This window comes from Oxyura jamaicensis, chromosome 4, assembly GCF_011077185.1.
Source record: "Oxyura jamaicensis isolate SHBP4307 breed ruddy duck chromosome 4, BPBGC_Ojam_1.0, whole genome shotgun sequence".
NCBI lineage: Eukaryota > Metazoa > Chordata > Aves > Anseriformes > Anatidae > Oxyura > Oxyura jamaicensis.
Window position 1 is genome coordinate 51,760,899 of NC_048896.1, and position 27,981 is coordinate 51,788,879.

Consider the following 27,981-nt stretch of genomic DNA (forward strand, 5'->3'; position numbering starts at 1 on the left):
TCAGGCCTTGGGCGACTGAGAAAGTCCCACAGGAGGTTTCGTGAGAGGCCGTGGCACTCCTGGGTCCCGCACAGTAGGGAAGCACAGGAGGGAAAGGGGTGCTGCTGAAAGGCCCTGCCACTGTCACCCAGCCCCTCACAGCAGGGGCAGGAGGGAACCAGGAGTCCCCTCACACTTCCCTGACACAAAAACCTACCGTCACTGAGGTGACCCCATCCCAGCTGGCAGCCATACATCCCACTGACTGATGCAGCAAGGCAGCCCCTTCAATTCACTTCATTTTTAAAAGTATCAGAACAAAAGGGAAAATTAAGGAATGTGATCTTAGAACTCGGTCACTGAAGCTTTAAATCCGCTGAGGGGAACCAGTTCAGCTGCAGCGAAGGCAATTCATGCCACACCACGCACCTCGACTTGGCAGGGCGAGCCGCAGCTGCAGAGGACAGGCTCAGAGCCGAGCCGGCACGGACATTCCTCGAGAGTGCAAGGTCACCACTCAGGGCATGGGCAAGGAAGGGCAGCACTGCTTGGACTGTAGCTGCTTGTGTTGGAACCAAAGAGACTTGTTTTCACTGCTGCCAGTCATGAGCGCAAATACTCTACAAGTCTAAAAGTACAAGCCAAACAAGACTTGCATAATGCCATTAAAAAAAATAAAAAAACGAAGAGGGTAGCAAAGGACCAGGGAGCCTGTCCAGATGCGAAGATAAAAACTTGTCCTCATCCTGTGATACTTATTCCAGAGCTTTTCTAAAGCACTGTGTCAGTAAACTAAGTTCAAATTTTCAGCTGTTTTTTACCCCCCTAACAGTGTAAACACTCGGCATACAAAGATTTTGCCCACATGGCTAAAATTCAGAGTCGCAAGCGACTGAAAACAGGTCTTCACAGTAGGAAGTATTAAGCAACTTTAATAACAGGTAGACCAAGCAGCCCCACCTATAATAAGCACCAGATGCACCTCCCTAGAACAGATAGCATTTAGATGGGTTGGCATACTCTGAAAATAAATCCCACTGTATTTTAAGATTTCTAGTTAAATGGAATACTCAAGACAGTCTCCAAGATGACTAATTTTAACACATTGCTTTTATTTTTTTAAGAGGGGGAAAAATTATTTTGGAAGATGTGCACTTCTTTGGAAGCAGAAGGAGCTTCTAATGCTTTCGGTTGAATATGAATTTAATGATTAAACCAATCAAATTGTAAGAATAGAATTTATACCACTTGAACAAATGGCATACTTACTCTTGTTGCAAGCCTTCAACTCTACAGTGTTTGGAGAGGCAAGAGAGAAAGTTTATTGCAACACTTCAGACACATTAAAACCAAGTCCTATTTGGTTTCAAAATTAAGGACTATGATAGTTAACCTCTTGAAACAAAACCCTGCAATTATTAACCACTATCATATAAAACTACCATGATGCATACGCATGCGTAAGAAAGGCGAATCAAGACTGAACAAGCACCACTAATTTTTAGCCTTATTTAACTCTGAAGTGCTTGAATTTACAGCCCTCAATACTCTTGAAAAGGTAGCAAGGTGTATAATTATTATTTTAATTAGCATATTTGGACACACCATTTGTTAAGTACCATTAACTAGGAACACACTGCTGATAGCTGAACTGTTCCCAAATAAGCCAACGCATTTGTGCTGGCATAAACAGTAATAACAGGACAAACCCAAACTAAACACTTGTTTCGGGCTGATTCTGCTCTGTATCTTATCTCAGCACTTAATTAAGAAATGTTATCGCACATCCATAGGAGTACCCATCTAAATTCTACCACCCAGTGATGCTCTTGATCTCTTTTTCTGCTCCTCCTGGAAGATCAAGTATTTTCATTCCTCCAAGAGCTATCTTGAAAATGGGTTCTCACAAAGAGAAGAGGCAGAATGTATTTGCTCAGGAAGTGTTTTTCAGTAATTAAAAAAAGTTGACTACACATTTTGCTGAGTGGCTGTACAATGTACAGTGTAAGTACTTAATAGAAATACGCTATTTCAATGTAGTACAATAGTGGGCAACACAGTTGTTGCTGCTCCTATCTCCATTTTTTTTTTGAAAGTCACTTCAGGTGTAATAGTAATACTTTTGGTTCCTCAGTAATAGGAAACCAAATATTCACAACCCATTGCCTGCACTTTTATGTCCAAGGCCATTGCTTTGCAAGGTTCATATGCTTCTCTGGGTTTCCATACTGGGATACTGATGAAGGAGCAACATACCATATTTTTTTATTTCCACCGCTTCTCTACCAATTCAAGCCACTCTTCTCCCAGGCAGGCACAAGCTATCCTACTTGCCATTTTTAAGTTACAGGGTAAGGTACTTCCTTACTTCACTTCAAACTCCTACTGTAACAACAAAAATGGGTCAAAGATCCACAAACAATGTCAAGTAACAAGAACAACATAGAGAAATGTAAACAAAGCAAGTCACCTCTGCGCATCTCAAAAAAATTCAACTTGACAAAGCTGAGCTCCCAGTAGCTGGATAAATTTGGGCTAGGGGTGATCACAAAATATGAAGATAAACAACATGAAAAAGCCAGTGACTAGCACAACCTCTACATCAAGCATGCAGCATGGAAAAGATAACCAGACCAAAAAAGATAATTGCAGAGCAGGAATGCTGAATAATTACGATATTCTTGTTCTAACACCACAATAAGGAACAAGAGCAGATAAGCAGAGAAGACAAACTGAACATACCTCCACTTCAGTTCAAAACAGAAAAGTTGAGAGGAATGGTTTGCTTTTCTTTTAATTGCTTTGATCATTTTTTTAAGCAGATACAGATAGAGATAAGGTTGTTGGGAGAACGTGTTAAAAAGATTGAAATCAAGCTCTTACTTTAATGATCCCAGTGCATTACTGTACTCTACTTGCACAGACCTCTCTTCAAATATTACTAGAGATACACTTCATAACCAGAGAAGGCTTTGTAACGGCTTGGTAAAGCATGAAGTATGCCAAAGAGCATTTTACTTACACATTAGAGTAGAAGAGCTGCTGTAGAACTCATACAAAATAACAGAAGCCACAAGATGCAAAGCCAGGAGCGTAGGAAACTTACAGTATGGTCACTGAGAAAAACAGCTCTCTGGGTCCCTGTTTGGTAAGTCAACTACGACAGCATGTCTGAAGTGCTGTTAACTACTTGAAATCCTTCTTGATGAACCTCACGCAACTAAAAGCACTAATGCAGTAACTTGTAACAGAGAAAATCTTACACGGACAAGACTCCAGTAGATGGGGGTATGATGCTCCCTCCCTTGCCAAAGTAAAAAATCACCACCACTGTGAAGCAACTGTCCATTTAAATGAGTGTCAGCATTAGAAGCTTGATATATACATACATAGCTTTTTTTCCCCCCCTTTTAAGTAAGTATTAGAAAAACAAAACCATAATTATTGCCAACTGGAAACTTCCGCATATGTTCTCCAGAAGACAAAGTTTCTAAGATTGATTAGATTTGAAGTTAGCTTTGAATATCAAGCATGAATGTGAATTATTTCATGAGCATATATTTGACATTCCTTTGCCCCCATTCACAAAAGGAAATCACTTTAATATCCCATCGATCAGCTGAACACAGAATCCTCCTCTGAGGCTATCAATTAGAACAATTGCTTCGGTGAACAAAATGGAAATCATTCTTCCTTCTCTCAGGTCTTAAATGCTACACTGAGACTTTAGCAAGTAATCTCTTTTGTCCAACCTTTCCTTCCAGTTGAAGAGACTCCAGCAGTTTTAAGTCACTGCAAAAGTTTGAGGATGACACAACGCCATAAGTTTTCTTCCTGCACAAAACAATTTCAGACCCAAGTTCACTCTTACATTTCTGACAGACCACTTCCTTCTGTGCACGGACTATATTCAGCAGGAAGAGCATGAATCTTGCACTGAAACCAGAATGACATGTTTCCTGTATCGTATTCTGAGAGTAGGTATTTCATTTCCGATCAATAGGTTCGCATTCGTTACCCCTGCAACGATGCTGCCTGTACATCCGAGGTCAACCACAGTGTAGAGCTAACTTCTTACTTGCACCATCATATCATACACATCAAGACTCATAGACAGTAGAAGACAACAGCTTCATAAAAGTTGTGAAATATGAAATTAGCTTTAGAAGTTTTAAATCAAGAACATACACATAATAAAGGATTTGTTTCACTATAAGCCTACGTTCAACTTGATTTTACACAATTAAATCCTGAAATAAAATAACAGCAGCGTTATGACCTGTGGATTTCCCAGAAATTCATGGGTAGGCGTGCAACTCAAATATAAAACTGCAGAAGCTGCATTGTACTCTTAACCATCACAAGTCAAGGAAGTTGGACTGCAAACACCTTTAATATGAATACAAAATTCACATAGGATATACATTCTGGGGAATGTAAATGAACGATAACAAGAGATTCTGACAGAAAAACATAAAGAAAGCTCTGTCAGGCCAAGAATTTAATGAGGAATGATTAAAAAGTTTGATTTACAGTTACAATACAGTTGCGTTAAGCACTGAAAACTTTAAGAATGTCAGCTGAAAGGCATTTGAACATACAGTACATAAATCATACAATCCACACAGTTGTAAATAACATATTTGAAGTATTTAGTTTTACTTAATAGAACACAAAGCAATGTAACGTGCAAATGAGGACTTCAATACACTCAATTTAAAATGTATATGATAAAATTGACAGAATTTTACATTTAAAGAAGGACTATGCTATTGATGGAGAAATTAAAAAAAGAAGTATCTTCCTCATTACTCCCCTTTCTGACGTATGCTTTTCAATTAAATAGAAAAATCATACTGGCCCAATTTCCTTTCTCAAAATCACATCTGTCCATGAAGATTAACTAAAGCTTCAACTCACTCTAAGTGTACAAAGAAAGAGCATTTACACAGTCGACTTTCCCACAATGGGAACTGACAAACCATTATGTGAAAGGGTTCTTGGATTATGTACACTGGTTGAAAACATTATCTTATAAAAAGGCACATACCTGTGATTTAAGGCTAGTACGGTTTTTTTTCCATAGAGAAAGTAACATTTTAAATGAAATTAGTACATTGTATGGTTGGCCTCACCCAGCAAACCATTTGGTGCAAAGCAAAAACATGTGCTTAGAAGCCTCAGACTGACAGTGATTCTTGCTTTAGTGTTTTCTCCTTTATGATGGAAATGTACATCTTTTTAAAAGGCATTTGCTCTAATTCCACTAGTCAATGAGTGTTCTGATACTGCTGTCTTATACGCAGGTACTACATACAGAGCTTATATTATTAATCCGCAAAATATTCTTTCAACACTTTCCTTTTTAAAAGTCATATGAAAATCATTAAAGATGTTTTCTATATTCATCTATAAAATACCAGATGTTGGTACAAATCATGTAAACCTCCATTTGGAAATATTTTGACCAGCCACCAAAATGACCAGAGATCACAAACAATTTGTCAGTGCAAATCTATATAGTTTTCTTTCCCCTCCCTCCCTCCCTCCCCCATCCCAGCTACAGAAATAACCACCAACCTTCACATACAAAAGGAGTGTTCTATATTTGAAATGATAGAAATTATGTTTGGTTACCTTAAAGTTTCCCACTTTCCCACCAAATTCAGTTTTACAGTATTATAAAAGGGAAAAAATTAAAGCTGTCTGTGCAAGAATCACTACAACAGTCCTTCAACCCTAACCCTTAATTCTTATTAGATTTATTGATTTTAGGTTAACATCAGCTCCTCTTCTCTGATTACTGTTCTTCAAGCCAGGATGGAGCATCTGCTCCAGGAGTTTTCAATTTGATGTGGAACTGTTTAAGTGTCTGTTCAAGCTGCTTTTGATTCCCAGCAAAGTACGCTGCAATTGCATTGTGGAACAGAACAAGCTGATTGTGCAACACCTTAACCTGCAGGCAAGGACAGAGATTGGTTCAGATGAACAGGCAGATGCAAATAACGTCACATATCCATTATAACAAAAACAGGCATATTTGAGATGCTCAGGCTTCATATGAGGTTATTTAATGAAAGTTTACAAATACAAAATGCAAATACAAAATTCTCTATCATTAAAGTGATTTAGTATTTTCATAAGGTATGCTTAAGTGGTAATACCAACTCAATATGCATGGACCAAAAGCAATGCACTGAACAGCATAATGTTAGCAAATTACAAATACTTGATTACTTGAAATTAGATGCCATACCTCTGCGCAATATACCTGCCTGCAAGCCAAATGCATATCCCTAAGACACTACATGACAAGTGCATTATTTAAATATACAATTCACTTATTTGTCCTCTCCTGCAAAGAGGTGTTGTTCTTTAGTGCTTGCATACCTAAGTCAAGAGAAACCGATGCTCTTTTCCCAGCAATATTTCTTGCCCACCTCCTACAGGAGGATGCAGGATTATTTACAACGCTTGGTCAATATCTTGATTATAAAACGTGCAGAGTAGTTGTGAAACACAACTCATCGCAGCAACCAAAACTGGGGAGAAGGGCACGAAAGCAGCTGGAGGGCATCACCGTTCTCCTCTGGTCTAGTCCATGATGGATGACAAGCTACAGTGCTGATAAAGTCTAAGCAAAGTCAAGTAAATGTTAGAGTTTCACTGTAGCACACCAGGAAATCTGAAATCATGAATGAGTAGTAGTGTGATGAAAAGGCATCCGTCCAGTTTTTCCTGTAGCCAAAACCTTGTCTTTTTGTTCCTGAGTGTAATCTCAGCCCTGCACAACCCTACTCTTGTTCTGGAAAGCCTGACTGCCTGAAGAGGTGGTCTTGTGCCCGTTTCCAGCCTCCAGGACCTCGAGCCCACTTAGCCAACATGGAAGAGAACATAGAAATGGAGTGGCTGACTGAGTCCAAAGGAATGATGTGGCAGGAAGAAGATTTAGGTTTCTTGACTCAAATTTTGGACCTCAGCCCCTTCTGCCAGCCCAACCCATAAAGGACGGTTTACTGCTAGGAAGCAAAACTGTCCATGGGCCTGGTTTGGTCTATGCCTACCAGTTGACCATACTTGTTTTAACAGGTTATTTGGGTAACATGCTTTTCTGAGATGTATGCAATTTAACATGGATGTATGCAATTTATGGATGTATGCAATTTAATATGACCAAATTTAATACTATATCACCTTTAAAATATATCTCTAAAAATTAAATGTGCTTTTGCAATGCTATTATACAGAAATGTGTAATATGCTTCTCAAAATTAAAAAGAATAAAACACTTATGCTCCCTAGCTGCTAAAAAAAAAATAAAAATCAAACCTGTTACATAAACTCCAAACAGTAATACAAGCTAAGCTGCAAGGTATACTGCAATATGGCCTTCACATAGCACCTTGATAAAAATACGGAATTAAGCTTCCTTTCCCCAAATTTCATCAATTTATGACCAAATTTCATACTTCGCTCAGGTAGCTTTTATCACAAAGCTTCCGTGAATTTCTCTGAAATCATCTGATCATTGTATATATTCGGTCAGGCCTAGGTTTAAGTATATATATGCACAAACAATCAAGAATTGACAACAGAGGCAGATGATTCAAACTGAATAACGCTTTGCTTGTTTGTTTTTGAACTACCAAAGCTAACTCAGTTTATGAAATTCTATCCCAGAGTCAGATCCTTGTGATATAAATTTAGGGACAGTTATCAAGCTGGTAGCTGAGGCGCCAAATGTTACTAGTTCTGCTCTCCTCCTTCCAGAGACGGTTACTAAGCAAATTCCCAAAACAATTGTGGGAACTTCTTGTCCTCAGCTCCATTAAACATTCAAAAAAAAGCATATACTCAACTCCTTCTGTGAGCTCAACAACGAAGCAGAAGCCAGGTGAGACACGAGAGGAATCTAATATCTCAAATCACCTGATGCCCACTGCAAGAAAACCCTGAAACACAGCTAAAATCTCGACTACGAGCATTCACTTAAAACCAAGTTCAAAGTGAACCAATTTTCCCCTGAAGAAAGCTCAGCCTTCCCCACTCCTGTATCCAACCATTGATCCCCACTTCCATAGTGTTTCACCTTAGCCCTGTGTTGGCAAAACATTCATGCAGTTATGCAGTCAGTTGGATCAGGGAACAGATCTAGATTAAAACTAACCAGACAACAACATATTTGCCTTAACCTGGATCCGTTCCCCGATCTGATTCTCTGCACAGCTGCAAAAACACTTCTATAAGCACAACAGAAGGCAATGTGGGGGAAGGGGGAGACAGGAGGACAGGACCACCTTCTTCTACAGCAAAGCCTTGATGTGACTGTCAGATTACAGAGCTAAAGGCCAAATCTTAAGCACTGAATGGCAGCACCCGCTCCAGCAAATGACCATTTGAAGATTTGCCTGTCAATAAAATACCATTAATTCTATGTTGCTAAAATACAGGTTCCGAAGTGCGACTAGCATGCCTGTCAAAAAAGCCATTGTGCTTTTTCAAGTTGAACATCATTTTAAATGATTGTCCCTTGTTATTTAACTATATGCATATCTGTTCCTCATTATGAGTAAGCATTCCATAATAGACTTGGCAAACTTTAGTTTCAAAACAAAACTGAACTTTGTATATAAACAAAAAAAATGGACATGACCTAGAGAGAAGATGCAAGTTTCTTATTTCACACACAGAAGATACTGTAGGTTGGAACTCAGTCTCCACGTTTCCTGTTTTTTCCCTCACATTTCCTCATGTTTTCTTTGTGTGTACATAATTTTTTTTTAGTATTGCCCAGACTAAAAAATACATACTTATTAGGAGGAAACCATGAATTGATGTATCTAATTGAAAATTAAATCCTAAAATGCTTAATTGCTTTGCTATAGCTAAGTTTCGTTACACAATTCTGTATTCAACACACATGCAACAATAACTAAGCTTGAGACTACACCGTACTACATCCTGTATCAGAATATAGAAGACCCCAAGCCCCAAGGATTTACAATCAACAGCAGGAAAGCTGTCTGGCTACTGTGCCATTCTTACCTAAAGACTTCTCTAATTAATCTCTGAACTATCACCTCTGGATCGATCCACCTCTGGACTCAGAATCATGACGATGTGTATTAGTAACATGGATGATCAGAGATTTCCATGTTCTAGCATGTTGTAACATGTCTGGCAAGGCCATTCCTTGTTCAGTATAGCTGCTCAAATACTAACCTTCATTTGCCTTGCACACAATAAGCCTGAAAAAAAAACAGGCTTTCCAAAATAGCCTTCAAGTGCAGCCCTTTGTGAGAACCCAAGTAAAACACTATTTTGTCTGACTGATCTTCCTTTATTTTGACCTCGCATTCTATTAAATGGGCACCAAGACAATTTGGTCCCACGAATGGGCACACTAAAATAAACAGCAAGTTCCTGTTCCTAAGGATATAGTGTCAGTATAGCCACCATTGCGCCCTCCCTGGAACTACTGTCACACCTTAGCGAAGTCAAAGCCATTCTTCCCTTTGTGAGTTCATATATGGTCTTCAGTTTAAACTGTCTCCTAAAGAGTGCACCACTCCATCAGCTGAAGCAGCAATATTACAGACACATTCAAACATTTACTGATTGGTAAGCAATTGTTCACAGGTACCTTTGGAAGAAGTAGAGCATCTGGGATTGTAAGAATTCGATTTTATTTTCAGTTAAATTTAACACTTACTGATCATACAGTTAATAATCCTTTAAAGTATAAAATATAAATGACTTAAGAGCAGTTGCATATTACTTTATATGAACCTAAAAATTAAAATTAATGCTTATAATGGTTATATAGTTGTCTGGCTGATCAGTTGTGCATTCTGATTTATTAATAGTAGCTGCAGGACAAGTATGAGGTCTAACGTGAGCTCTCCTATGTTGATGTTGACAAAAGATGGTTGAGACCAAAGAAAGGAATAAAGATGTCAGGTTGGTACGAAAAGTCTCTCAGATAACCACTGCCTTTGACTACATATCAGGAAGCACTCTGGGCAACAGAAGAACAAAAACCCTAATAGACAGCTGCAACCTGGAGAAAAAAAGCTCCTCACAAATTTAGGATTAAGATTACATCAGGAATATTTTGGAGAATCGTACATAAAAAAAAATCAAAAACACCAATAGGGAATTTACGTGAGCAAGCCTCTCAGTACAGAATTATATTTAAGCCAATTATTTGACTGTACAGGAAATCCTTTCTGTGGTTTAATTGGGAACAAAGTTCCAGTCTCCCTTTAGAAAATATTTTGACATCTCTACTGTCAAAACTGGGAAGTGTCAACCAGTGATAAAAAGTCTTAAGCATGTTCAAGTCCCCTCTTAAAAAAAAGGAAGGAAAAAACTATCTTCCAGAAACAAAATTTGTAGGCTCTGACTGCTAACAGGATGTTTGACCTAATCCAAGACTGTCTGTAACTAGGAAAACAACTTCACTAGTGTTACATACTGTTTTTTAAAAACAGGCTTTTTTGTGAAGCAAGATGGAAATAAAATGTTTTCACTCTGAAGCTTTCGTATCTGTATAAACGAAGTGATCATTGCACTATACAGTTAATGCGAACCAAGAAGTAAGATAAGTGCTATTTTTGACTAAATTGAACTTAAGCATCAAAATTCCGGTACAGATATGAGCTGGAAGTATAAAGTAACAGTGCTCAGGAACCATGTTTTCAGTGTATATTCTTCTGGAATTGAAAAGGTTTGTTTTCTGCACTTTCTTTCCTCTCTTCTTCTCTTTGCTTGCTCTTCTTTTAAATTAAGATATATTTTAAGATCAAATAACTAAAAATATTTCTAGCTAAGCAGAAACATACAGGACAAAATATCTAAGCACAAAACCAGAAGTTGTTACTTACCTTATTTTCTTCCAAAAATTTCAATTTGATAGATACATCATTACGCATCTTGTCATACTTCTCTTTATGCACTTGAAACAACTGTTGTGATTGCTCTATCTTTGGTAGAGTGTTTGCATCACGAGGGCCAAGATTCAGCTCTTCTAGGTCTGTTCGATAGGCATCGTATTCAATCCTGAGAAGGAGGAAAAAAATGTAAAGGCAATGTGTCTTAAAACAGACTTCACATGTAAGTGCCAATTCCAATAGAAAGTAAAGCAAACAGTCAAGTATGGGAAAAAAAACAGGCAAGTTTTCTTGATTAATAGGAGGGAGAAAAAACACCTTTATGTACACTGTATAAAAGCTGCCTCAACAACCACCCTCACCCTTCTGTTGCTATCTCAGACAAGCTTCCAAACCTTTTCTTTGTGCAGGCTTCAGTGGTCAGGTCCTCTCCTGGGACCTCTCAGCTTATTAATGCCGTTTGTCATAGCTAGTTTTTTTGTGTGTTTGTGCACACCATTTTTTGCTTGCCGCATTAGCTCAGTGAAGAGTTTGCAGCAAGAGAAGCACTATAAGCAGGGCATCCCCTTAAGCAGTTATGGCTCACTTTATACCAACACGACCCAAGGCTTTTACAACATGTTCTAATTTAGTTGCTGTCCCAAAACTGTATGGGGACGATCTGCCCTGGGGATACAGAGGCTGCTGTTATTTATACCCTGCCGAGGGCTCATCTTATGTACCTAGGGGAATCAGATACTCTGGATCAACACCACCACTGAGAGAGAAGAGAGAAAGCTAAGTCTAACAACACGATAAGTACTTCAGCTAATCCTGCAGTGAAGGCATATATCCCCCTTCCAAATAAGACCAGATGAAAAATGTTTTATTTTTTCTAATCTACTTTTTTCCCTAGCAAAGTCAGCAGTAATTAGCAAGTAAAGAGAAGCTAACAAAAAAAAAAAAAAAAAATGAAATAAGGAATTCTATCATAGATGCTGCTAGCAAAAAATGAACTGAAGTTATGGTATAGGCTCTTGCCTGGTAACACTTTAATTGACCTATCTAGTCTTCATATATAAATATTTTTTTAAAAAATAAGCCTCCTTGATATTCTTCCATGTTAGAATGTACTTCTTATTACACAAATCAAGATGCAGTCATAACTTCTCTCATTTTAATGAGAAAAAATCAAAATGCTTCTGTATTCAAGAACACTAAACTTCTATTCAATATTGTCTTCAAAAACATCAAGCAAATTAACAAAATTACATGAAGTTAAGCTTTCTGTTCATCAACATACAGCATTTATATGCATGAAAAAGCACCTACAGAATATTCTTAGTGTAAAGATATCACTAAATTCACCTTCTGCTTTCCAGCGTTACATAAAAGCCTACTGAACACTGGATCCTTGCCAGATAAACTATTTTTATATTTAAAAACATTACTGCAAATGGATGAGACAAACAGTGGCAGTCCTAATTTTTTTCCCCTCCCCCTATGCAATACGGGCTCCTTTGTTCAGTACCACCTAGCATTTGACCAGGTACAGCAACCAACAATAGCCAGAGATCAGGCCAGGGCCACAGATACCCCCGCCCAAGCCTCACTATTCCTTTGATTTTGGTCTTAAAATACTGGAACCTAGCCTATCAGCATGTGACGGATGCCAATTTTAATAGAACAAATCAATTTACTGTGGCTTCACAAATATGCTTTCTCACATGTAAACTTGTAAAAACTGGAAGCATCAGAACTAAAAACTGGTTAAAAAACAAGTTGTCAGATATCAGCATAAGCACTCCAAAGGAAAATGTTTTCTGAGGTAAAAGTGATTACAGTATTCACAGGCCTCATCCTGATTCTCATTGCCATTATGATTCAGGCTTTAGTTAAAGAATTTATAACTTAGTTCCAAAAGGAAACAAATTAATGAAGAACTGATAGAAGAGGGAGAAACAGATGAATGCTAAATTACAACCGTGGAAATGGAAGAGGAGGCACAAAAATAAATGTGAGCTATTTTCACATTGCAAAGTGACAGACTGGCTATATAAGTTAAGAACCTTTGTAATTTATTTGCTTTCTTGAAAAGGCAAAAAGGTATTTATTTGATGAAAAGAAAGGGAAACTCAAAGGTATTTCAGGAGGAAAGAACCATATGTTCAGAAGGACTGGCAAGAACAATATTAGCAGATGTATAAAATTTCAAGAGGATGCCTGAAAAGTGTATGAATTGACTTTATTTTTGAAGGTAAGGGATTAAAAAAAATGTAATATTCAGGTTAGTTATACTTTTCACACCTTTTGAAAGTTTACCTGAATATCAAAACAATAGCTTAGTACTTTGCTTCTAAATTTGCTTAAAGCATTAGATCAGAACAATTAAAAAAGAAAAAAAGCTTTAGAACTCAAGTATTGCAATTTTTGACCTAAAAATCACAAAAATGTACATTAGCTACGTCTTTCAGCAAGTTAGAAGACAAATGTTATCCTCTTTAATGAAATTGAAAGAGGAAAAGAATCAAGCATGAAGAAGAACCACAACTCCAGCCACTACCAGAGAAAATTTGTCTTTAGAGTACTGTGCCGTATCTGGAGTAAAGTAATCTCCAGGTCAAGAAACCCATTATTTACTGCTAGATATTATTCACCCATTATGAAATATCTTTTTGGTTTTTCCCTTTCTAGACCAAACCTGCAACTTCTATATAAAAACTGAAGCGTGAACTACACGTATTGTGAATCAACAGAAGCACAGGATTAACTGCCTTTCAAAGATTGTTTCATTAACTACAACATAGCTAGATCGAAGGGTTAATCTTACACTGTTCCTCTGCTTAGAAAGCCACCTTAAGCTAGCAGGCAGGAAAAAAAAAAGCCATCATGTTTCAGAAACAGAGATAAAAAGTAAAATGAAGTCTACAACAGAACATTTACAAAACATTTGAAAATATCTATGATGAGATGGCTAACTGTAAATTCTCATTATATGAGAGTTGTGTTAAACTGACAGCAGGTTAGTAATTCAAAAGCAAGGGCTAAACTGATAGCAAGTTTGTTTCCTCAGGACTAATTGGTAATTAAAATAGCTGGACATAGAATAACTATACCTGGCACTTTCATATTGTTTCACAGTCAATAATGTATCCTCAATTGTTTTATTCACCAATGTGTTCACATTGGCAATAAAAAAGTTAATAGCCCCAAGAAGAGTCTCTCCATTTTTAGCTAGAAGTTTCTGCGTATCCGCATTGTAGCCAAACTCCTCCTGTAAACAGAACAGAGGAAAGAACTGTAGATCATTTCAAATCATAACATTCATCAGCAACTATAAAAAACATACAAAAACACAGACATGGAAGTTCTGTCACTTCTGTTTGGATACAGTTATGATTAAACACGTATGATTTCAATACAATAGTCAGTTCACAGCTTTTATGAAATTCCTCTTACATCAGTAAAACACTGTTTACAATTTTGAAACCATGTGATGTTAAATCCTATTTCATAACGTTTTTTTCTGAACTTGAAAAATATGAATGCTACTTAGAAGTGCTAACATAATCATTACGTTGTCATTCAGCACCAATCCAGTTTAATCCAGCACGTCTCATGTGGTTGTCTAGGTAATGCCTTAATACCAACGGAGACACCACTACTTTAAATACAGTAATACAACTAAATTCACAAGGGCACGCAGCATTAATTAGCTACTAAGTTCTGTTCTTACACATTCTGGAAAAGAGGACTGGAAAAAAAAAAAATCAAGATCTATAACATTTTAATAGGCTGTAAATAACCAAAGAAGGTAGAGCATCATAATGTATAGCAAATAAAAGTGGTAACGTAGATCAGACCTAAGTTTTAAATTAATAAAGGATAAATTATCTCCGAGGCATTCCGGTCACATTTGGATATATGACTATTACTGCCTTTTTTTTCCTCCTTTCTGACAGCAGCATAAGCACTGACCAAGGCTGCAACGATTTTCCTAATGCATGGATGCCAAACAAGTCCAATTATTATATTTATGTCATCCATATGGCATCTCCATTCTCTGCAGATGGGAGTTCTCATAAAAAGAGTATAATTTCTGGTTGCAGTGGCTATAAAACACACTAGGAACATATTTGGAACTTGGTCTGCCAATAGCTGACTCAGAAGCGCTGTATTCTCCCAGTTTCCTTTCATCTAAAACAAACAGCGAAGCCAAATGATATTTCATGTTAACATTAACGACTTCTTGTGGGTAAGGCTAATGGGCAGTGGTAAGGGAAGAAGTTTCTAGGAAAGGAGGTGCAGTGGAAATGAACAATTTAAGGGAGAAAATAGGAAGGCAACATAGGGCAAGTTTTCATGAGCTAAGATCTAAAAAACCCTGCTAGAAGGTAACTTAGTCTCCTTTATTTTGCACAGCTGTTCGTATGGCAGAAGTATTCCCCCAATTCACTACAGGTCCTGCTGAAATCAAGTAAAAACATTTTCCAGCTGGTTTTCCTCTGACATCACTAACTACACAGCAACACAAGTGCTAGCACAGGGAAGAAGTAGGAGCATCCAGGCAAAGGCAACAGCAGAAGTCAGACTGCTCCTCTAGCAGGATTTAGTCTGATCTTTCCCTCCTACAGGCAAGACCACAATTAGTTTTCCAGCTGGTCCTCCGACCCAGATCACTGCAGACTCAAATGAGCAAAACTACTCATTTCAAAGCAGGGGGGTAAGACAGATGGGACTGTTGTGGTCTGCAGTACTAAGAGACATACATGCAAGCCACCAAAGCTGTCTTTCTACTGGTTCATAATTTCACTGAAAAAAAGGTGAGTTTTGTCTGCAGCCTTTGCAGATACTGCTTATGAAAGACAGGAAATCCTTTCCGTATCAAGAGTTTATACTCAGTTCATGCTCTGTGCACAGGTCAATTAAAATTGGAATCCATCAGTCTGTATAATTAGAGGCACATGAGCCTGGAACCAGGAGTTATCTTTGTATCCAAAAAGGAACAGTAAAACGTTCATATTAAGTAATGCCTCTGTAGATATCACATTAAAATCTCATTTTGTTAACATGCATAAACCAAACAGTATTACCTTTAAGTGATTTTTCCCCCTTACATGCTGCTATCAAATTAAAGACTTCACTGTTCAGAAATTCTACTTGTAGTCTCGCACAAGTTTTAGAGACAACAATGCTATCCAAACATTCAAGAACCAGGCTACAGATGGTAATACAGTACAGATTAAACAAAGGGAAAACACAAAGAGGAAAGAGACAAACATCAGGCAAGTCTCCAAGAGGCAAAGGTTAGATAACTTTTATTACAGCAGCAGAAACCTTTATTTGATTTTTATGAACAGCCCCATTCAATAATCTACATAAAGAGATGAATGACTGAAACAAATTCCAAGACCAGTACAAGATGCTGAAAGAACCTGGAGGAACAGTATTCCCATTAGAAATACAAGCTATTCATGGAAAAAGCATTCATTAAACAAAGAGCACAATGCCAGATTTAATCCAAGTTTCAGAAGAAACATCCAGCTTCAGCACATACTTCATAACAATCACTAAGTTCTACCACAAACCACATACCCACATTTGTGTCAGGAGTCAACTGATTACTCAGAACTACTACTTTTAGCAGATTTAATTTCTTAGCTGCTGGAAGTGCTATATTTTCAGATTTTCATCTGTCAGGCTGTAATACTAGGACTTGCACTGCAGTCGATTTTTTTTTTTTTAAACTGGCTATCCGTTAAGATTCCTCTTTATAAACATTAACTCCATCTCCTCCCCTGAAACTCAACAGGAGTAGGGAATCATGAAAAAGGAGGAATAAACACAAGTTTTACCTTTAATAACAATGTTAATTGGGGCTTTTTCAGCAGCTGAGTCTTAGGAAATCACTAAAACCCTGGTTTTCCAAAGGATCAGTAGCAGTATCAAAGTGATTCTGTAATTCTATTCTGTAATTCTAGAGTTAAATCATTGTAGAAGCAAACGAGCTCCTTTTTGGTATGCAACATTTACCTTCTTGCTTTACAGCACACAGCTTTATGATCATTAAGAAAATGACAGTGTTACATAAGCTTCTAAACTTCTAAGAACAATCCAAATGCAGTTATCTGAAGATTGCCTCTTGCTCAGGAACTCCAAACATAAGAACATAGATTAGTCCTCCTAGTAGCAAAACTCTGATTTAAAAATGGACTTAGAGATGAAGCCTCAGTGCTCCAATTTACTACAGAAAAATCATTTTACTACAGAAGAGTCATTTACTCACATTTCACATGAAGAAGTGAAGTAATGTGCCCTACTCTACTTACTCCCAGGCATATTCCCCAAAGACATCCTGTAATTGGCATGAAGTAATGCTCTGGAACACTGACATTTCATTAGAAGCAAAAGGAATAGTAAGATGCATTTTCTATAAACAAAGCAAAGCTGTCAGCTCTTGAGTCCAATTATCAGCCAAAAGCAAACATTTAGAAACAATTAAGAACGACAATAACTGCAGTGATATCCTATAGTTTTAAATTAATTACATAAATTTTTAACAAAAAGAACATCGTTGTTAACAACAATGCTTATAGAAATAGCTGCTAGATACTATACACCCTGCACAAGTCAATTAGGCTTATCTTCATCTCTGCCTTTTTTTTTTTTTTAAACACTATAAAAGTCTTACATGAAGTTCCAATGATTTCAAACTCAGGTCAGCAAAAGCATCTCCAAGTTGCCTCTGGGTGTGTACCATCTGGAAGAGTTGTGTGGACAGTGTCTGTGCCAGTTTCAAGATATTTTCATATTTTTTTTTGTTATCTCTCAATATATCTATTTGAGCTTCTAGTTCCAGATCTACTGTTCTTGAGCCACGACCCAATTTTTCAGAAATGATCTGACGTGTACACTGGAAAAAAAAATTAAATTATAAAGAATTAAATATATCTAAGACAACACAGCATACACCCATTTTCAGCTTCAAGGGACAGATAATTACACACAATTCTTTCACAATCACCCCTCCCAATATAAGTTTGCACAACAAACTGAAAAAACAACACACTCTTTAGAAGTTCATCAGGACTCAGCAAGAACAGTTGGACAAGTCTCAACTCTTACTAATATGAATATTCAAGTTAGCAAATCAAGAGCACAACTAATTGCTTCTCAAGTAAAAGAATGCTTATCTCTTTTACATTTGGTGAATCTTATTAAGTTAAAAGAAGCAATTATTTAGCTCACTATATTAAAGTTCATTAATGGGAGTATTACCAGTTCTGCATAAAAATTTCTACCCAGTCATCTTTCAGGCTTTGTCTACCAACCATCCAATTCCAAATCACCCATGGCTGCCTTTTTTTTTTTTAAAAAAAAGTTTCCAGGAAGATCAGGTCTAAGTTTTTATTTTTAGAAGGTGGAAGATGATGGATGGGAGGGCAATCTTTAGCATGCTTTTGAAGCTGACTCAGAACTTTCACTAAGAAACATATAAAACGAATCAAATGCATTTCTCATTATTCACACAGCTATAAAACGGAGCTAATTGTTAAGAGTACTATTTGTGACCAAAAAAAAGTCTTTCTGAGGCAGCTTTGCAGTTCATTAACATGGTGAGCAGCAAAACCTGCTCTTACTAGGCTGTATCAGCCAGCCAAAGGGTATGACAGCTTAGGCAGCTACCACATTCCAGTTACCTGCGACACCTTCTTTGCCAGAGACTTGAACCCTACTCGACAGTGAGCCTCCCAAGATGCACCACTGGGGCTTCCCCTTGAGTGATGCATCAGAGAAGCCAATAGCAAAGCTGATGTGGCAAAGCCATGCAACTTCTCTATGTAAAGGAGCAATTATTTGCTGCTATAGTTGTGATTAATTGCAAGCGAATCCATGGTCCCAAGAGGTGAAGAGAAAATTAAGTTACACATATGAAGAGGAACAGAATTACGAGGGAACTACATCCACAAAAAAATCTAAGTGCAAAATTTCAGTTTCATTAGGAGAGATAAAGCCCAACTCTACCTTAAAACATATTCCCAGAGTACATTACACCACTAGATTTTCCAGGGTTTCCAAATTCAAGGTATTTGAATTAGTCCAGTCTTTACTTACTTCCAAAGGAGATACTCTTTTAACCTTTTAAAGCTTCTCAATAATTTCTAAATCGAATAGACAAACATAGGAAAGACTCGAAAGACTCAAAAAAAGATCAAGCAGAACAAGATGGTCATAAGTGATAAGCTTTAGAGTGGAAGAGAGGATTTGGGCTATCTCATTAGATTCAACAAGTTCACAAGGAAGAGCCTAGCTAATCTAGTAGAAGGTTTTTTTTTTTTTTTTTTGTCAAGAATCCAAAATTTAGGAGAGCACAACAGGTCATATCATCACAGAATTGACCTTTAATACTAAGGCCTGCAACTGAAATAATAAAAATACGTCTTAGCAAAGAGTATGCTAGGAGTATAAGTAAGCATTTGACAAGAAATAAAAGCAAACATGGAATTAAAGAAGTGTTAGCTATTTTCCAAGAAACTGCTGAGACACACACCTATTGAAATGAAAGGAAATGTCATGGTGTACTGGGTCTGGCTGGGATGTTAACTTTCCCTGCAGCAGCCCATACAGTGCTGCGCTCTGCACTTGTAGCTAGAACAGCAGCGGTATCACACCGGTGTTGTGTCTGCTGCTGAGAAGTGCTGGCACAGCATCAGGACTCTCTCTGACCCTCCTAGGGGGTGGGCAAAAAGTGAGAAAGAAACATCACCAGGGCAGCTGACCTAAACCAACCAAAGGGATATTCCATACCATGTGATGTCACACTCAGCAATAAAAGGTGGAAAAAGGAAGAAGAGGGGAGGGGTGGGCTCTCCTTGTGAGAACATCTGTCCTCCTCCCGAATACCGGCTACGTGCGTTGAGGCCCTGCTTCAAGCATCGCTCATTTGTGGGAAGTAGAGAGTAATTTCTTTCCTCTGCAAATTGTTGGGCATTGTTCTAGAAAGAAACCTATAAAGAACGTTGTCCTGCATAATACCATGTTTCTCAAGAAATGAGAAGCTACACCAGGCAAATTGTAAGAAAAATAATTCTCAAAGCAAAAAAACAAAACAACAAACAAAAATAGATTTAAGGGAAACGTCTCAGAAATAAAAGTTATACAAGTAGCCCAGCAGAGGCTTGTGAAACAGATAGTGTTTTTTCCTCAAAGTTTAAGCTGTTGTAACCTGGGCTGCATCAAAAGAAGTGTGACCAGCAGGTCAAGGGAGGTGATTCTCCCCCTCTACTCTGCTCTCTTGAGAACCTACCTGGAGCACTGTTCAGCTCTGAGGCCCCCAACATAAGACAGACACTGACCTGTTAGAGCAGGTCCAGAAGAGGGCCACTAGGATGACCAAAGTACTGGAGTACTTTTTCTGTGAAGACAGGCTGAGGACATGGTTTTAGTCTTGAGAAGAGAAGGCTCCAAGAAAACCTCACTGTGGCGTTCCAGTACCTAATGGAAGCCTACAGGAAAGGTGGAGAGGGACTCCTTCCAGAGCATTTTGTGATATTTCCAAGGGGAAATAGTTATAAACTGAAAGAAGTTAGATTTCAATTAGATATTTGGAAGAAATTCTCTCCTATGGGGGTGGTAAGGCACTGGCATAGGCTCCCCAGAGAAGCTGTGGATGCCCCATCCTTGGAAATGTTCAAGGCCAGGTTAGATGGTGCTTTGAGCAAACTGGTATGGTGGGCAGTTTCCCTGCCAGGGGGATTTGGAGCTCAATGATCTGCAAGGTCACTTCCAACCTAAACCATTCTATGATTCATTCTATGATAAAAAACAAGAAGATAAGAATCTTTATTAGAATCACTGATAGCGGAGAAGAGTCACAAATTCCTTGTGTCTGTCTTACTACTAAACTGAAAAAAACCTTTTTCTCATTCAAAGGGGGAGTCTGGGGAATGGAAAGAACAGAAAATGCTCTGGCCATGAGATTCTGGGAGAAGAAAAAAGAACAACTTTTGAGAGTAACTCATGATTACTAAGGAACAGAAAATTGGAGAATGATGAGGGCCAGTAGTTGCAAAGACAACAGAATAATCTTATTACATCATGAGTTTGGAGAGAAGGTTAAGTGGTCTATGAAAATTCATGATTAGGCTAGGCAGAAGAGCAACATTAACCCCCTGTAATTATCAACAGTAAACAGTTGCTTAAACAGACACAGAAGTAGGAGATAACAAAAGCAAACGTGTCTCATTCACAGAAATGCATAGGGGACTATACAAAATACATACAGGCATACTTAATCATCATTTCACAGATGGGTACGATCTCTGGATGTAACAGAGAAAGTTGGTAAGGAGTGATATCTGCAGTAAGTAAGAGCTGGCTGACAGAGAACAACTGGAATGGAAAGCTAAAACAAAGTAACTGACAGATACTGAAGACACTAGGAAGAAAGGCCTCTGGAACACACTTTAAAGAAATCATCATTTAGACACTGATGCCTATCCTCCTGAAGATTTCATGCATCTGGTCAGTGAGGAAGATTTACAGAAGAGAACCAACTGATTTTGCGAAATTTAAGAATTTTAGTTCCAGTTGCACACTTCATCCCACAAGGCCAGCATTAATTCTAAGTGGCTCCCAGCAAGTAGCCTGCAGAAAAACAAAGGCCCAAAGACAGATCTCCTACATCTCACTGCTTGTTGTACATTCTATCAAGGCACTGCAGCCCAAACACAGGAGCTGCGTGACTCATACGTCAATTGTTTAAGTCTGTAGAGTCAAAGTAGAGTCAAAGCTTAAAAAATATTTTTTTTTTTTCCTGAAGTTAAAAAAACACTAGTGATTTGAAGAGTTTTATTCATCCAGTAGTCCTTTTCTTCAAATAAATGCCCCTCCAATGTCCCTGAGTACACTTCAGTACATCAGGCCTTACTGGGACACACCGAAGTTTCCCTCACTCAGCACCCTGCCTCTCACATTGGCCAAAAGCAGCCTTGAAAAGACCGTGTGCCAGCACACAAATTTTTTCTTCTAAATTATGTCCCCAGAATCCAGTAATTTCCATCTCATAATCCCTGACACAGTGCTAGAGGTACTACTCCTGCCAGTTCCCTAAATAACTTCGTAACAGCTTCACCACTAACTCCCCTTGCAGATTAATGCCTAGTACATTGAATAGCATCGTTTCAGCTCCTAGGGGTTCAACTGCCAACTTCCCTAACCATTTATTGCTGCCCTTTATTTCCACATCCAACCTATAATCAGTTAGCTATTACAAGATAAAGAGGAGGTTTCTTCCCATGACCTTCCTGAAAAGGAACCAATGCATGCCACTGTGTCCACAAATTGATGTACTGTCCCTAAGCAAATTACACATGCTTTTTGTATGTAGGCTGTATACAAAGTACTTTAAAGTGGCATCTCCAGGGACATTTGTACAATGCTGCCTCTATTCAGCTAACATCATAAGATCTTAGCTTTAAAATAAGTCAAGATGGGACTTGTGAAATATTGTACCTGACTCATCTCCTATCAGGCATATTTGAGAGACAACTTTGAGCTTCCAGATTCCAAGAAGACAGATTCATTTGATTTTCTGGAAGTGTTAGTCTTTGCTGTTCCACAACTGATGAAATTCTAGGTTTCTGGGAGGGAAAAGTTTAAACCAAGAAATAAAACTATATTTTTTTTCTAATCAAGACTTAGCAAAATAGACTGCCAAAGAAATAATGTTCTAAACAGGGATCTGAGACCACTATTCCAGCACTTTCCACTAATCTTCTGGTTATTGGCGTGCATAAACAGCTTTGTAATCCTTCTGCAATTGAGACGTAAGGTTTTCTTGATTTTGTTCTTTTAAAAATCAAAGCACCAGAGAGTAAGATTATATCCCTTTATTTATTTGTGATATAAATTTGTGGCATAGCCGATTCTATTGACATAGAATTTTAGAGAACAAGTTCAACTAAGTAGCATGTACTCTGACTGGACCACAGCAGGCTGCAGGAACGGCTGACAATTCTGCAGTTGCCACAAAATCTCAATTACATGAAGAGTAGAAATCCTAAAAGCAATTTAGACAAAAAAAAAAAAAGGATCAAACTTCTGATTCTAACACAAAGAACAGCACAAACACTTTCTAGTGGGTAGAATGTCTCCATCCCTGGTTCCCATCCTTACTTGGGAGAATGCCCTTACCTGGATTCAAGAATACTGGAGGGTTTCAGACCTCTGTTTTTACACAGGAAAAAAAAACTTAAAACAAATTCCTCATTGCTTTATGGTTTAATGTAGGTCCTACTGATGCACACCTACCTGTCCACACCTCTGCCACTTAAGTTTTAACAGAAAGCTGTTTTTCAAAACCAGTCTTTATTTAAAGCTCCCAATTGCAATATATTTCATGACAATTGTTCCTGATCTTATGGCTTTTTAATGAGAGTCACACGTGGCCAATTGGTGTGTTTTAAGCACCTTTTCTTTATTCTTTTGTTATTACCTTTATTTCATCAGTTCTGAGTTGATCTCAAAGAATTGTCATAGAAAAATAACCTATGATTTGAAAGCAACTGTTCCAACACTAAGAAAAGAAATCAGCCAAGATATAATATCAGAATAGCAATAAAGTTTAGAACTTATAGGTGGGCCTGACTATCAGCTAAAATTCTATCAGCAGTCAGCTCAACAAAAAGACTCCATTACAAGCATTAGAGTTGAAGCCTGTGTGTTCTGTAGAGGGGGACAGATGCAACATTCTTTTATCCTTGTTAAATCGATATCTTTAAAACATTCCCCACTTAACACCATGGATTTAAAAAGGCTTACAAAGGCTACACTTGGAAGAAAACTAAGCCTTCCGTACACATTCCTTTTTATGCTCACTGAAATAATAGATTACTTCCTTTGATACTGCAGTGCAATACTCCAAAAGCTTTAATCTGATCTAGTAACAAACTCATTTCTAGAATGTATATGGACACAGATATATGCCTGCATACCTTGTAAGTATTTAGGCTCCACTTTCTCACCAATTCCAATTTCTCCATTGCAGGATTCTTTACTTCATCTGCTAATACAACAGGTCCACTCTTCTGCTGAGCTCTGCCCCCTGTGTCAGAAACAAAGCAAGTCTTTAAGGCGTTTTTGTTGTTGTTGTTTAAGGGATCTATAGCAAGTAAGGAAGATTTGTGCAATTGCACATGCAAAAGCAGAACAAGGTAAGAGTAACAACTTTGATGAATAGGCAAATTTTCAAAATTGATTCAGAAGTTATTTTATAACTGATAGGAGGCATATATATAATATCAGTGATTTTATGTAGCGATAGGCTGAATAAAGCTTACCTGAATGCAAGGAATTTTACTAACCAACCTTACAATAGCTTTAGATACACATTTATTGCTTAATCTGTGCTTTAAAATGCCAGTAGTTGAACACCATCTTGGATTTGCCAATCTAAAAGTTTTACACCCTGCAGATCACTAAATGAAAATGATTGAAATATAAAAACTTCTGTAACAGAGTACATCCAGTAAAACCAGTAAAGAAATCTCAAAACAGATTTTTTTTTTCCTCCAATGACTGTTATCCTTTCCAAAAGACATGTTCAGCCACCAAAAAGAATCACTTTTTAAATGTATCTCAGCTTTTTAGTTCATTGGTTTAGGAACAATTAATTCTACAAACAACCACTGTAAAACAGCAATAAAGATTCAATTGCAAGCAACAAATCAAAATATCTACAGCCAGTTGGCACATATTCGTTGTTGAACACTGAGCATTCTCAAGCTAGTAAGGGATATCACAGATCCTAAGTTTTAAGTTTTAATTTGGAAAAACTCTTTCCAGCAGTTTTCTAAATAGTAAGAACTGCAAAGCTCTACCACTTAAAACAACTTTATTTATTTATTCCTGTACAGTTTTGACCGTTGCTGCTTCTATACCCTTTGAATAATCCTGAATGCTACTTAGAGTCACCTTAGCCCTGCTAGGTTATTTACGTAAGTAACAGCTTGGAAAAAAGTCTATCCAGATGCCTCAAGATACTCCTTTAGCATCAAGCACAACTGTCCTTTACGTCTTCAAAATGCTGTGCAAACATTAAGTAATTAATCCTCTCAACACCCTTATGAGGTAACCGAATAAGTTCTCTCCTTATACATAGAAGGAAACAGACAAAGATGTTAAGTAATTTGCCCATAGGCACAAAATGAGTCAAGTGGCAAAGCCTAGTTTGGGTGTTATGAATTCCTAATTGCCACCTCATACTCTGTCCTACTGGAACATGTGAACATTTTGGCAAAAAGAATGCCAAAAGCTTCAGCTTTAACCTAAATAAAAGATCTTGGTTACTCACATTTTGTTACTGCACTGTATTAAGATTTGGTAATTACTTGTTTTTAATGTTATAGAGCAAAAAGCAGCATATAGAAAGGAAAGCAAAGGATATTTTATCAACTGTTAAAATCCAGAAATGAGAACCACCAAAAGACCCCAGAAATTATATTTCTACATAACAGTAAATCAAAATTTTAGAGACACGGAGGAGTTAGTACAGCGTCAGCAGATATAAGGGCGTTATCCATTCAGTGCTATGATACCTGTGGGAATAATTAAATCACAACCTTGTCCAGCCAGTCTGCTAGCTGCTGCACTGCTAGGAGATATAACAGATGATTTGGGTGATGCTGAGGAACCTGAAAAGTGGACACATTTAACATGAAAATCCACCATCTTCCCTTAGGAACCAATACGCACTTTTACACTGATGGGTTTTCAAAGCAAAGAAACATTTGTTTCAGCAACACACTAAGTAGCAGTATTCACAGGAAAGTTACTGGAATCTCTGATGGAAACACTTTTGAAAAGGTGCAGATGTTCACATGAACTACTCCAAGTTTTTGTGATTTAATCTTTTTTTCTAAGTCATGATGCCAAACTTTTTTTTTCCCCTTGAAGAATCGTCAAAATAAAACTGGCACATCTACCAGTAAAGTTTACATTATCAACAGAAGATTCCAAGAGACACTGTTACAATACATGGCTGCTGCAGTTGGAACCCCTGGTTTTGGGTTCAGTAGGTTTTACTCCGCACTGATGCTGAATGATATTCATGGCATTAAGGAATGAAGCAGGCTCTGAAAAATCTGGACCAATTTCAATTAAACTTCATTAACATCTGTGCCTAAATCTATGACAAAAAACACCTCAGCAATAACCTATCCTAAAAGGACAGGAGAAAGATCATAAGAGACATTAGCTGTTAAGGTGTGTAACTTCCTTCTCAGGAGAAAGACTTTATAGCACTTGCTTAGTATCTTTTGGACAAGACATACCTTTAAGTGATCCACAATATGTGCTCCCTAAACAGTTTTAGGATTATCTTTTCGAGTGCTTTGCAACTGTTCCATATGACAAATGCAAAGTGACAATCTTACAGAATTTTCAGGACTTAAAAAAACACAAGAACAAGTTAGCTTTTCCTCTGCAGTAATGAGTCATCAGCATATTGGGGGGAGCTTTTATTGCTTCTGCTGAGAATTTCGGAGATACTTCATAGGGCTGACACTGTGCTCATTGCAGGATGAGGGCAAGGAATTAAAAAAAGCCCAAGCTTCATAGTTTGGGCTAAAACTTATCAGTAACACCAAAAATGTCAGTTGAATTTACTGAATCAAACAGCTTTTGCCTTTTAAATATATTCTGGAGTGCTAGTAACAAGGGGTATACAAATACAATAACAAAACAATTTTAATATCACACGGAAATTAAGAGATTGAAAGATATCTCATTTGCTATGATCTTCTGTAGTGGTACATTACATATGGGCTGCAAGTGGATTTATCTAGGCATAAAAGTTTGATTGCAAGATCCTACTAAAGTCCTAAAGACTGAATCACTTCAGCAAGCGAGCTAAGACAAGTGTTTAAATAATAATAATAATAAATCCCTAGCACTCGATAGGATTGATGCAGCCTTATGCATGTTTTGCCATTCTCCCTCCTGTCCCAAATCCTAAAAGCCCTGCCCCTCCAGTATCACTTATTTTGCATTCAAAAAGGAAGCCTTAATAAGGACACAAACAGAATAAAGAACATTTAAAAACAGGGTTATCATTCTATTTTTCTCTCCAGGTTCATCAAGAGCCTAAGACTCTACCACTACCACTTCTACCATTTCTGTCTGATATATGAACATCAGGAAAAACCTGAAAAAAATATCATTGGAAGAAAGCTGTGGTATCTAAAGTGTTAAAAACAAGTTCAAAGCGTATAATTTGTATACAAAACTTACTGCAGAACATTTAGATTTCTAACATATTAGCATAGCTTGAAACACATCTTAGACACCGTTTTCCTTATAGACTATGGCATGTAACAGCTGCAACAGTTATGCTGCAAACAGAATACAAGAAGGCAAGGATGATGAGCAGTTTGCCATCTGCTCAGTTTTTTTTACCTAGATATTTTGTTAATTTCAGCCTTAAAGAAACCACAGCATTCACTTTGTAATATATGGAAAGTACAGCATGTAAATCACTGTTTTCATAAGCACATTTCACAAAACAGGAAATGAAGCAAAATGTAAATTAAATCTACGACTACAAAGAGACTTATTTTCACAGCTGCTCATTTGAAATCACTTCAAACCTTTCAAATTTAGACATTGTCTAAGCTACATAATTCATTAAAATATCCCTTTCACAGACTATATCGTTGTACGACTGTTTTTAGACAGATGGGAAACACTGACATTACTGGTTTGTTTACCATTATCTCTCACTGTTTAATACCAGTTTACACTTTTTTTAAACATATTACAACTTGTATTGAGAATTAATTATTAACTAAAATCCTCCTGCTATAAACAACGGCAACTCTGTGTTTAGAAGAACTTTTTCATTATGTAATATTTGGAAGAAAAGATCCAAAGCATTATCACTCCTGACAATACATTAAAATAACATATGCATTATAACAAAAAAGGAGAGATGTCTCACAAGCAAAGAATAATTTCACCCATTCATCTGTTCCAGCTAAGTGAACTGTGTATCCAGACATAAATAAGTTACATTTCACATTGGAACAACACTATGTATTTATCCACATTTAAACAGACTTTCAATGCAATGTAA

The 27,981-nt window shown here is 37.4% G+C and overlaps 1 protein-coding gene across 9 annotated transcripts in view; it reads right to left on the bottom strand.

Annotated features, from left to right (window-relative positions):
* Positions 1-4,353: 4,353 nt before the first annotated feature.
* The window catches only part of ARFIP1 (ADP ribosylation factor interacting protein 1), a 43,026-nt gene continuing 19,398 nt past the window's right edge, over positions 4,354-27,981 (bottom strand). For 5 of the 9 annotated variants that reach the window (XM_035325047.1, XM_035325042.1, XM_035325041.1 and 2 more), the window contains 6 exons: positions 25,448-25,543; positions 23,846-23,955; positions 17,542-17,763; positions 13,967-14,124; positions 10,866-11,040; positions 4,354-5,935 (listed from right to left, as the gene is read on the bottom strand). In XM_035325047.1, coding sequence (XP_035180938.1) covers positions 5,780-5,935; positions 10,866-11,040; positions 13,967-14,124; positions 17,542-17,763; positions 23,846-23,955; positions 25,448-25,543 — 917 coding nt within the window. In that variant the 3' untranslated portion in view covers positions 4,354-5,779. The remainder of the gene's footprint in view (positions 5,936-10,865; positions 11,041-13,966; positions 14,125-17,541; positions 17,764-23,845; positions 23,956-25,447; positions 25,544-27,981) is intronic. The other 4 variants (XM_035325045.1, XM_035325044.1, XM_035325049.1 and 1 more) reach the window with 2 other exon arrangements.